The 11,885-nt window shown below is 42.7% G+C and overlaps 1 protein-coding gene and 1 pseudogene across 1 annotated transcript in view; one reads left to right on the forward strand and one right to left on the reverse strand.

Moving 5' to 3' along the window:
* The window catches only part of LOC126481437 (uncharacterized), a 198,077-nt gene extending 194,838 nt beyond the window's left edge, over positions 1–3,239 (reverse strand). The window contains exon 1 of the mRNA XM_050105193.1: positions 3,092–3,239. Coding sequence (XP_049961150.1) covers positions 3,092–3,208 — 117 coding nt within the window. The 5' untranslated portion in view covers positions 3,209–3,239. The remainder of the gene's footprint in view (positions 1–3,091) is intronic.
* An 8,058-nt stretch (positions 3,240–11,297) lies between these two features.
* Positions 11,298–11,415, forward strand: LOC126482741 (5S ribosomal RNA; annotated as a pseudogene).
* Positions 11,416–11,885: the final 470 nt, after the last annotated feature.

Consider the following 11,885-nt stretch of genomic DNA (forward strand, 5'->3'; position numbering starts at 1 on the left):
TCTAGTGAACTAATGCTGTGTTCAGACCAAGTTACAGGTAGAGGTTGGTTGGTTTGGGGGAAGAGACCAAACAGCGAGGTCATCGGCCTCATCGGGTTAGGGAAGGACAGAGAAGGAAGTCGGCCGTGCCCTTTCAAAGGAACCATCCCGGCATTTGCCTGGAGTGATTTAGGGAAATCACGGAAAACCTAAATCAGGATGGCCGGACGCGGGATTGAACCGTCGTCCTCCCGAATGCGAGTCCAGTGTGCTTACAGGTAGAGAAAGGTCGTAACTTTACCTACCAAGCCACCCGACCTGTACGTAACCTCAGCGTTGCTCAGTGAAAAGGGATTCCACTAGATTCTGGTTTCTACTAAAATATACTATACAGCGGATTTCTGTTCCGATCGCACATGTGCATCTTTTGACGTGCTACCACCGCCACTGTTCAAAAATGGCTCTGAGCACTATGGGACTTAACATCTATGGTCATCAGTCCCCTAGAACTTAGAACTACTTAAACCTAACTAACCTAAGGACAGCACACAACACCCAGCCATCACGAGGCAGAGAAAATCCCTGACCCCGCCGGGAATCGAACCCGGGAACCCGTGCGTGGGAAGCGAGAACGCTACCGCACGACCACGAGATGCGGGCCACCGCCACTGTATTTGGACCTAGGTTGCACTTCATCAGGCCTCAAGCTAACAGACTGAAAGTGTAAAAATTGACTATACGTGTGATCCACGGTAACATATCTTGGAATAATGGAATCCATCACCGACTACTCTGTTTTTATTATATCTTACGGCGAAGCAAGAGGCAGAGAAAAACACTTGGCTGCAGCCATCTAGTAGTTATGAATACGGTCGCTTCTGGGATGACTGTTACAACGCACAAAATTATGTAGCCTGTATAGCAAATACAATGACTATGTCAAAGTACGAGAAGTGAAAGCGGCGAAAACGTGTATGTATACGACATAGAGTATACAGATACCGACTGTTAGTCCATTCCTGCGATTTGTGAATCGGACACACTTGCACAGAATCTTGGAGCTTAGAATTGAGTGCCAAGGCATAACCAAGGCCTATAATAACTCCTAAACAGTGAAAAGCTCGATATCTGCTGTATTATGACAGGCACTAGATGAACGGTGGTTAGCGTCCGCTACCGGCGCGGGAAGGGAGTCGGCAACAGGTAGCTTGCCCGGGGGCCGGGAAGGGCTCTGCTATTAACACACCCCACATTCCTCGCCAGCCGCCTCCAGGCACCCACAGAATAGTTAAGGCGGGATGTCTGGTGTCAAAAAGGCCGACTTCTCTGAAACGAAGCCGTGGTACTTTGTCGCCGTGGCACAGACTGTTGTCGACAATTGTACTCACGTGTCTGCAGCCATCAATACAGAAGTTACGAGTATGATCGCTTCCATATTGATTGTTAAAAATAAAATCATCTTACGGAGTCAGTTATTTATTTCTAGCACGAGGAACGCATCCTGTTAAAGTCAGCTTATTACAAGCAGTGACTTGTCAGTACTCGGTACAGGATTTGATTCCGCAATGGGTTCAGTCCTGTTCCTGCGAGAAGTGTAGCGTCGCTGCCAGCATAAAGATGAAAAGTTCAAAAATGTAGAAGGAATGTCAGTTCATTCAGCGCGGAAACAAGTAACTCCATATAACCAAAGACTATCCAAGCTCGAAAATAACCTGACTTACTATTCTTGGAAAATATGAAGTGAAGTCAGAATTTAGAAAACGATGTGGACTCAGAAAATAATATTGGTTTAAAGTATGTGCTCAGGTGGAGCGACAGCTCGAAAACGGTCCTGATGATAGAAACAAATATTATATGACATCGTGGATGCGATTTGCTCAAGCCGGAGAATTACGCTACACATTTTTTCGTTATTGCACAATGAATTTAAGTAAAACAATATCATAACAAATTGAAACAAGGAGAACATTAAGAATGAGGGCTGTTTCACGATTTTATACCTCTCTGTCTTCATGCAAGTCTCATCGGTTGCTCTATTGTAAAGTTTAAGTGCTATATATTCGCTGTAACACAAGAAACAAGTGCTCATACAAGGATGAAACATACCTTCTATGCGTATTATAACCGAGCAAGTTAGAAACTCGAACATCACTGGAATGGCACATTTCTGACACACATTCATTGTGCCGACCCCGTTGAAAAATGTATCCGCAAACGGCAACAACCAGGAAGATGTTGCAGCCAAGAGTAGATGATGAGATTGCCAGCTAGCAGGCCAGCTTTCATTGTCATTCTCGAAAGATGGTGTTGTATATTTAGCAGATTTAAAAAGACATTTGTAGAGAAACTACACCGACGTCGTATAATTTTGGAACACTGATAAAATAAGTCCTTGAGTAATTTATTGGCTTGGTATGAAATTATCATTCATAACGCATCCAAATGGGCAATTTACTAATCCTTACACAGTTTAGTAATACTTATGAATGGTATCCATTCGTAACATCGTTATTTGGGAGGCATGCAACAAATTTGAAAATATACAAATAAAATGGGAAATTTTGTTTCGTTTTTCCGTCTCTGTCGATCTGAGAAACATGAAATCCTAAGAATAAGTAAAATTTACCGTTTCCATTTCCCGAAAAAAAAAGTGCACTGAGTCACCACCTTGGAACAGTTTACTCAAAACTTTCCGAATAGCGAACGGAATGTGACAATACGCTAACGCTGGAAATAGCTACAAATACAAACGTTCACAAAACAGCGCCAACAATTACGCGTTATGCACACTGTATTTCCTAGCGTAAACACATGCTCTCGCTATTTGCTGGTATTCCTCAGTCATAAATACAAAATATATAGTCACAGAATATGTAGAAATACTGTTAGTGCAAACTTGCACAGAAAAAAATGTTTCACCAAGAGATTTATAAAGGCCCTGCTACATAACTGTCGAAAATCCAACTAGTATTATACAACCATCGTCGAATTTGTATCATCGTACAGATTAACAACGTTCCAACAGCCAGTCAATACATTCGACTAAGATTTCCATTTCGTGTAATTAATTATAGCATTGAAGAAACAAGCGTTAAATGTTTGTGAGAAATACCTGGCAGCATGCGGAACGCGTTGCGGTGCCTTCCTGACGCATGCGCGCTCGTTCGACGCGCGCCAGTGTTGGGGAGTCCAGCAGGAGCTGCGGCGTCTTCGGTTCCGTCACCAGCATCGCGATAGCCGGTTGCTGTCGCTACCGCGTCTGAAGCAAAACTGACTCTTGAGTGGCCACTGTTGCTCCACGCCCCACGCGCAGGCTGCGGCGCGCCGGCTGCTCGCAGCGCCCCTAGCGGATGCTCGCTCAACCTCTCTGAACGCGCCGGCACTTCCGATTGTTGCGATACGGCTATTTGCAGACACGCGAAGAAACTGCGTCTCACGAAAGCATGAATCACGCTACGGGGCTACTTCATAGATCTGTTCCAGTTATTTGAATTTAACTTGAACTTCCAACAGACTACAGATAACAGTGGAAACACGATAATCACCTGTCAAATCTTAACAACTAACTTGGCCAATGGACTCGAATGGATGTTCATCTACGGAGAGGGGTACTTTTTCTTTCTCAAGTGGTTCCCAGAATAATTATTCTCAATCAGCTTGTTAAACTGTACTCTCACTGCGTAACTTACAGTGCGTTAGCTCCTCGCGCCATATTAAAAATCGATGAATAAATGTCATTGTTCTGGAGAGGCTGTATTTCCGTTCTGTGGAACAGTTACTTTCTCTAACCATTTTAAGAGGGCCTTCCAGCATGAAAAAATATTAAAAATCGTTCGTCCTTGATTTATCTAGATAACTGGTGGTATGGTTCTCCCATATCCGCTTCTAAACCCCAACGCAAAAATCAATATCTCACGATAGTCCACATTAAAGGCTTTATGTACAGGTGACGAGCACAACTTTCTCTTGCCTCTTGTGGTCCACGATATGTTAAGAGGGAGAACAGCCAACCGCATAATTACAATTAATGCTAAGTCATAGATGTGTCAGCAAGTATCCCGCAAAACTGAGTAACCTTTGCTTTTTCCTCGAATTAGGTTCCTCCTGAAATGTTTCTGATATCCACGAGGCGCTTAAATTTTAGCGAGGATTCTTTTTATATATTCCCTCGGCTTATTAAATTCTTTCCACTTCCTTGTTATTCATGATTCGATCAGGTTACCTTTTTCCAGGCAACGAAAATGACACGAGTTCTTGAATTCTTGGTACGTTATGGAATATTCTCTGTTATGTGTTGTGAAACTAATTGAAAATTTGTAGTAAGTTTCTATGGAACCAAACTGCTGAGGTCGTCGCTCCCTAGGCTTACACTCTCATTAACTTAAACTAACTTGCGGTAAGGACAACACACACACCCATGACCGAGGAAGAACTCGAACCTCCGACGGGGGCGCGAACAGTGGCAAGGTGCCATTAGACGGCGCGGCTACCCGTCTCCGCGGAAAGTAATTCATCCTATTGTTATCGAATGTATTCCGCTAATGATCTAGTGTGTTTTTTTTTCTTAAAATAAATTTCAAATTTTCCTATATACGTGTAAATAAAAATTGGCTAGGTGGTAGCAGGACTGGGGATTCTGCATAAACTTAATTATGTCTACAGACACTTCATTCACCCCGGGAATCGAGGATACCGACGATTTTTGCCTGTTATCGGCATTGATACCGGCAAGACATCAGTCCCAGGGATTCTAAGACTTTCGAGAATGTTTGAGTCGGGTAACAGATGATGGAAGAAATATTTATTTCCGTGTGATATAATTAAACATTAACAATTTTCGGATTTTTTCCTTTGGTTATAATGTAAGACCTTGTTTGTCGCCAAATCTCATGATTCTAGGTGCACGCGGAGTAGCCCGTAGGTTTTGATGAGTGAATTTGCGAGTATCAAAATGTGTGACATAAATCGCCTTATCTTTTGGCTGCATTGACTTAGAAGCTTACATTTATTACACTGCGAAATGTCTATAGACCATAGTATGACATCAGTTTGAAATTGATACGTGTGCCCGTTCCAGCGAAAAAGGGGGCGTAACAAAAGGACGAACCGACAGACAGACGGACAAAAAAGGTGATCCTATAAGTGTTCCATTTTTACCGACTGATGTACGCGTCCCTAAAAGTATAAACAACTATGCGTCTGTTATTTTATTTTATGGAGCTTAGGTACAGTTTTTGTGAAGCATTAGAACTACAAATTTCCAGCTAAATCCAAACAGCGTTTGAAAATTGTAGGATTTCGTAATCTATGAAATACTTTCCTTCCATTGTTGTTCGTAAATACTTCCTCTGTATCTTTTCATAATTTTCCTTCTCAAGTGATAAGTGGACTTCAGTTTCGTGTTAAAGAACATCATTTAGTTACAGAATAGGAAAAGATTATATTTCAAATTTCATACCGCACAGTTTCTCCAGTAATTAGGTTCAAATGGTTCTGAGCACTATGGGACTTAACTGCTGTGGTCATCAGTCCCCTAGAACTTAGAACTACTTAAACCTAACTAACCTAAGGACATCACACACATCCACGCCCGAGGCAGGATTCGAACCTGCGACCGTAGCAGTCGCGCGGTTCCAGACTGTAGCGCCTAGAACCGCTCGGCCACTCCGGCCGGCCAGTAATTAGGACAAGTCGTAGAACTCTACTTTTAGTTTTCTTCGAGTACGGTAGAGCACAATGTAATCTGGAAATCTCCCTGACAATTATTTAACGTAAAATACCACCTATCGTCTTAACTATTCATTTTGGTTATACAATACCGCCATAGGTTTCAAGAACACCAAGGGCAGTGAAGCAAGGTAGCGTTGCTACAGTATTCATCGCTCTTCACAATTCGAAGCGTCACTCACAGCAGTTTGCTTCTAATAGTAATTGTATGTTGTTCTCGGCATTTCAGATTCTCAACATACATTGCGTAACACCGAGTAGTTCTGTGGCAATTTATTTCACTTCCATATATTCCTGAGATTAATCTGCTGTCGTTCTTTAGCACGTATGATGGTCTTTCCTGTGTGTCACATTTTTCAGTACTGAGGTAACAACAAAGCATATACGGAAACAAGTTTAACATATCTTGAAAGAAAGGAAAAAATAGATTGAAAACGTTTACGAAAATTAGTGTTGATGTAACTTCTTTCTAAAATCTTATTCATTATTATCACAAAACGCTTAGCGAAAATTTACGTAAATTAAGTTGTATGGTACGTGAAGAAGAAATGAATGAATTTTTCTCGACACTTCTACTTATTTTAATGGAAGTAACTGTGAGGGAACCAAGCAATGGTTCAGAATGTTCAGTCTCTCAGATTTTAGAGAGAAGCTAGACGCCGAGCCACTGTGCAACTTGAGGAGTGTGTTACTGATAAGATCAGGAACTCATTAGCCTGGTAATGGTCTCTAATGTCACAAAGTTACCGAACAGAAAATTTGTTGTCTGCGTAATATCAAATAATTGTAGCGTACGTATTAAGTTCTGCAGTTGTAATATTTAAAGTATCACATACATACATGTGGAAACTAAGAGTACTTTGTTCAATCAACGGTGAGGAAATCTCATATAATAAATATATAATGGGAGATGCTACATGCCTCTGATTTTCAAATTGTGCTCAAATTTTAAACAGGTGCAAATTACAAAGATGTGTAATGGAACACATAGGTGATCCCACTATCGGCCAACTCAGAAGGCAGTCCAGTCAATACAGCGCAGATGTTTCTCTAAGGAAACAGTACGGGCTGGGGCGAATAAAAGTGGCCCAGAGAACAAAGTTCCAGGGCACAAAGAAACACAGCAGAGGGAGGGAAGTAAAGTACTAAACTGACTGTATCAAGTGTTGAAAGTGACTACCATTCAACTCTTGGTACTTTTGGGCCCTGGTCAGCAAGTTGCTGAAGGCGGATCGGAGCTGGACTACTGGAATATTTCGAATGAGATTGCAGCAGCAATCTCATTCGAAATGTTCTGCTACAGTTCTTGAAGACTATGAGGGTTGTTGCGATACACCTTAGACCTGAGAGTTACCCACACAAAGTAATCGCACACTGCAGATTAGATGACCCGGGTGGCCAGCGAGGGGGTCGAATAGATTGACCTCTGCTAACAATTCTGTCAGGCGTGAAGATTGTGTAAGTATGCTCCAAAATCGGCCGGCTGTATGGACAGCTGCTCCATCCTGTTGGAAATAACTGTAAGTCATTTCTTCCTCCGTTAATGCAGCCACAAATAGTTTCAAAGTTTTGGCAATACAACGCGCCGAAGTCTGGGCCACTAATTTGCCCCACCCTGTAAAATGAAAGTGATACGCTTTGATAGTCAAGTATTTGCTCTCAAAATAATGCGAAGAAATCTCTAATCTAACACTACATGCAATATGTAAGTAATATCCCCTCCATGATCCACGGAGCACCTTTCTCCGTAAGTGGTTTTCAGATTAGTGCCCGTATCACTCGGCACAAGGATATCCGTTGCAGCAGGCGGACTCCGCAGAAGAGATTACTGACGATAACGCTTTCAGAACGGAATATTCTACATTGACGTATACTCTGCATGTCAAGGAGTAGAGCACGAAAGATACTTCGCACTACATATGGGACAAGGAGTAAAAGTTCGTAAGGTTCTTATGCGTAACACACGATGGTAATAGATCTTACAGTCTGTGGCGAGGACATCGATTAAAGTGAAATCCTCGTCAGCTGCCTTTCCGCAATGAAACTAATTTCTCCAATGACATTATACATAGAAAACAACGATTTCATCACCGACGTCTTCTAGATATTAGACTGTAATTTTCCTTCTCGAAGTCGAAGTTTCCTACGTTTACCTAGCAGTCATTCGATTAGGAAAATCGAGCCATCAAAGGAAGGATAACGTGATGTCGACACTATGGACGTAAAAGACGGAGAGCAAAGGCAATCGAAGTATGGCGAAGAAATGAACTGAGCAAGACATATGTAAATAAAAAAATAAATTAAAAACGACTCACAGGTGACTGAAATTTTTTGCAGAAAATTCAGAATCGATGATCAACCAGGATTTAATCATGATCTTCCTATAAGGCTTGCAACCACATATTTTTAAGTTTTTTATGTAAAGTCATGTCTTAATTTTTGACTTATCTTCAGTTTACGTGGCATAATTATTTACGTTGACTGTATTTTGAATGCTTCAGATGCCCTGTGTGGAATAATAATTTCTTTTTTCAGTTGTATTAACTTCCTGTATTTTCGTATTGAAAGTGTTATTATTAGAGTTAGATATTGAACTTAGAAAAATGTAGATGCTGAATTACTTATTATTTTACACATGGCAGCGACAGCAGCATCGAAAATGCGATGGACCTGAACATTATGATAACATATATACAAGGTGTCTCTCCTATGAGTCGTCAGGCAATTTTCTCTGGTGCTTCAGCAGATATCTGCAGTTGTGTAGCTGGAGTCAGCCCAAACAGTGTTCATCACGTCTTTCATGTGAGTTACATACAAAATGATTTCTGAAGCGTAATTTTAGGTGCCCATTCGATGGATGCGATCCCAGATTAGTTTGGTGCGATGGTCGTTTTATAGATATGTATTAACAGGGACAGCAGACGTCGATGCTCTCCAACAGCGACACAACTGACTGTTGCAACCAACCATGTAGCACTACCGACAAGGGAACCTCCCAGTCGCACTCCCCTCAGATTTAGTGATAAGACGTCCCGGTCAAAAACTGAACAAGGATCAAGCAAGAAAACAAGAAGAAGATGTACAGATCTATGAAAAAAAGCAATGTGGAAACAGTGAGCGGTTTAAACTTAAGTACTGCAAGGTTGGGAAACGTTAACGACCTGTGGTTAAGTGGTCTGGTATTTTCTGCGACAAATTTTGGCTCTCTTTTTACGGTTGTCGCCCTCTTATGTCGATTCCGGTATTCTCCTCTATCCGGACGCTGTTTATTACCCGAGGACGACACACTACGCTGTCACGTGGATCAGAGGTCACGCGATTCATTATTTATTTGGAGGTTGTGTCATAGAAATAGTTGATTTTTGGAATTGCTTAAACGGCTGTCGCTGTGCTGTTGTGAAGAACCCTAAGTACAGTCATTACTTTTCGAACTTCTTGCTGAGCATCACCGACCATCCGCCACGTTGGATTATTCATCGCACGAGATAAATTTGATACATTCACACAAGGAGATGAACAGATAATGTACCCTCACGACATTACAAGAAGACATGCTACGAAATTGGGAAGGCGGCGTCTGTGGAGTTTCGACGCCGCATGTGCGTGTTACAGAAGTGTAGCTTTGTGTTTATTTTTCTTTCTTTTAGAGACAAGTCATGGAAAAGGCGGATTATTTTTTATCAATAAATAAATGAATATTCTTCTGTGGCCATTCACCCCTTCCATATGTTCCTGAGCCGGCCGGAATGACCGAGCGGTTCTAGGCGCTACAGTCTGGAACTGCGCGACCGCTACGGTCGCAGGTTCGAATCCTACCTCGGGCATGGGTGTGTGATGTCCTTAAGTTAGTTAGGTCTAGGGGACTGATGAACTCAGATGTTACGTCCCATAGTGCTCAGAGCCATATGTTCCTCTTTGGCGACGTAGGCATCGTGGACAGGCCTCGTACAATGACCCTGCCCACTTTGCCCCCGACACCATTCCTTACTTCCTTGACCCTATAATAAAAAGAGCGGTTAAGGAGTTGGACAAAAAAACAACAAAAACAGTGGTAAAAAGCCTGCGAAGCGGGGGAACCGGATTCGAAACTCCATCGAGCCACTTTTATTTTTTATTATTTTCACAACATTGTGAACTGTCCGGTCATGGAAATTTTGTTCTCTTTCTGTAGTCTTGCCAGTTGTCATAATATACGTTGGTTACAGAATATAAGTCATGTGGTAAGGATACATTACCGTTTCAAGTAAATGTGATGAATGGTGAGAGCAGGCGAGATACCACATAGACGCCTCACAGAAACGAAAACAACAAATTAACGGATGTGAACTATGTTACAACCGAGGAATTCAAGAGTCAAAAGTTCCAGAACGGAACGCAACTTCAAAAACGTTAAAAACATACGTTCTGACATAGCACATGGGAACTGTGTGATTGTGAAACTGTTGCGTTCATTGCAGCTTATGCGACAGACTACTATGTTTTCATCATTTCCTTGGGAGTGATCACATTCACATTCATACATACACCTAAATCGGTCAAGGAGCCATGTCTGACTCATTCATCGTAGGTCCTATCATATAACACACGCCGAGTATGACACACCAGGCGGTTGTGGCCGAGCGGTTCTAGGCACTTCAGTCCGGAACCACGCTGCTGCTACGGTCGCAGGTTCGAATCTTGCCTCGGGCATGGATGTGTGTGATGTCCTTAGGTGAGTTAGGTTTAAATAGTTCTAAGGCTAGGGGCTGTTGACCTCAGATCTTAAGTCCCATAGTGCTCCGAGCCATTTGAAGCATTTGAATGACACACCAGACGTGTTTTCTGGTGGATGACTCGATTGAATTGTCACCGTATCATCAAACTTTTGCAGTTCCCATTCACCAAAGCTAATTGTTTTCGGCTACTAATAGAGTAGTTGTGCAGAATCAACTTTCATAATAGATCCCTTCCTTACTTCCTTACACCTCGCTGTTGTAAACGGCCGGCCTGAGTGACCGTGCGGTTCTAGGCGTTACAGTCTGGAACCGAGCGACCGCTACGGTCGTATGTTCGAATCCTGCCTCGGGCATGGATGTGTGTAATGTCCTTAGGTTAGTTAGGTTTAATTAGCTCTAAGTTCTAGGCGACTGATGACCTCAGAAGTTAAGTCGCATAGTGCTCAGAGCCATTTGAACCATTTTTTGTCGTAAACGGGCGTTACACCACAACACAGACACAAATTTGAATACAGCGAACAGCGAAAAAATTCATAATAATAAATTAAAAAAAAAAGAAAGACACGAGGGAGTTGTGAACACGGTTCGGCCACCTTAGAGGTCAACGCCGTGACCTCTTAACCACGACCACGGTGCTTGTGCTAAACTCTCAATGTTTCACTTGTTAAACTTGGAACGTTCACTGCTTCTATTTTGCTTTTTTTCATTCTTCAGTACGCCTTCTCCCCGTTTTTATGCTTTGACGGGCCCTCTTCCCATTAAGTCTGAGGGGAAGCTATAGGCAGTTTCCCTTGTGAGTTTCTCTTCGTGTTTTGCTGTCTCTCTTCATACACATCGATAGTACGAGACTAATTTGGGAGCGCTCCATATAAAGTGGGCAACGGCCTCGCCACAGTGGATACACCGGTTCCCGTCAGATCACCGAAGTTAAGCGCTGTCTGGCGTGGCCGGCACTTGGATGGGTGACCATCCGGGCCACCATGTGCTGTTACCACTTTTCGGGGTGCACTCAGCCTCGTGATGCCAATTGAGGAGCTACTCGATCGAATAGTAGCGGCTCCGGTCAAAGAAAATCATCATAACGACTGGGAGAGCGGTGTGCCGACCACATGCCCCTTCTATCCGCATCCTCAGAAAGGATGACACGGCTGTCGGATAGTCCCGAGGGGCAACTTGTGGCCTGAAGACAGAGTGCCATACTAAGTGCACATAAAATTCAGCTTCAAAAACCATTTTGTTTGTAACGGGGAAGAAATAAACGACTTTGGTCTGTAATGGGCATCGCATAAAAGACGTGACGACCAGTCATTTTTTGACATGATTCCAGCTTCTTTTTTTTTGTCATCAGTCTACTGACTGGTTTGATGCGGCCCGCCACGAATTCCTTTCCTGTGCTAACCTCTTCATCTCAGAGTAGCACTTGCAACCTACGTCCTCAATTATTTGCTTGACGTGTTCCAATCT

The sequence above is a fragment of the Schistocerca serialis genome, chromosome 5 (genome assembly GCF_023864345.2).
Source record: "Schistocerca serialis cubense isolate TAMUIC-IGC-003099 chromosome 5, iqSchSeri2.2, whole genome shotgun sequence".
NCBI classification, from domain to species: domain Eukaryota; kingdom Metazoa; phylum Arthropoda; class Insecta; order Orthoptera; family Acrididae; genus Schistocerca; species Schistocerca serialis.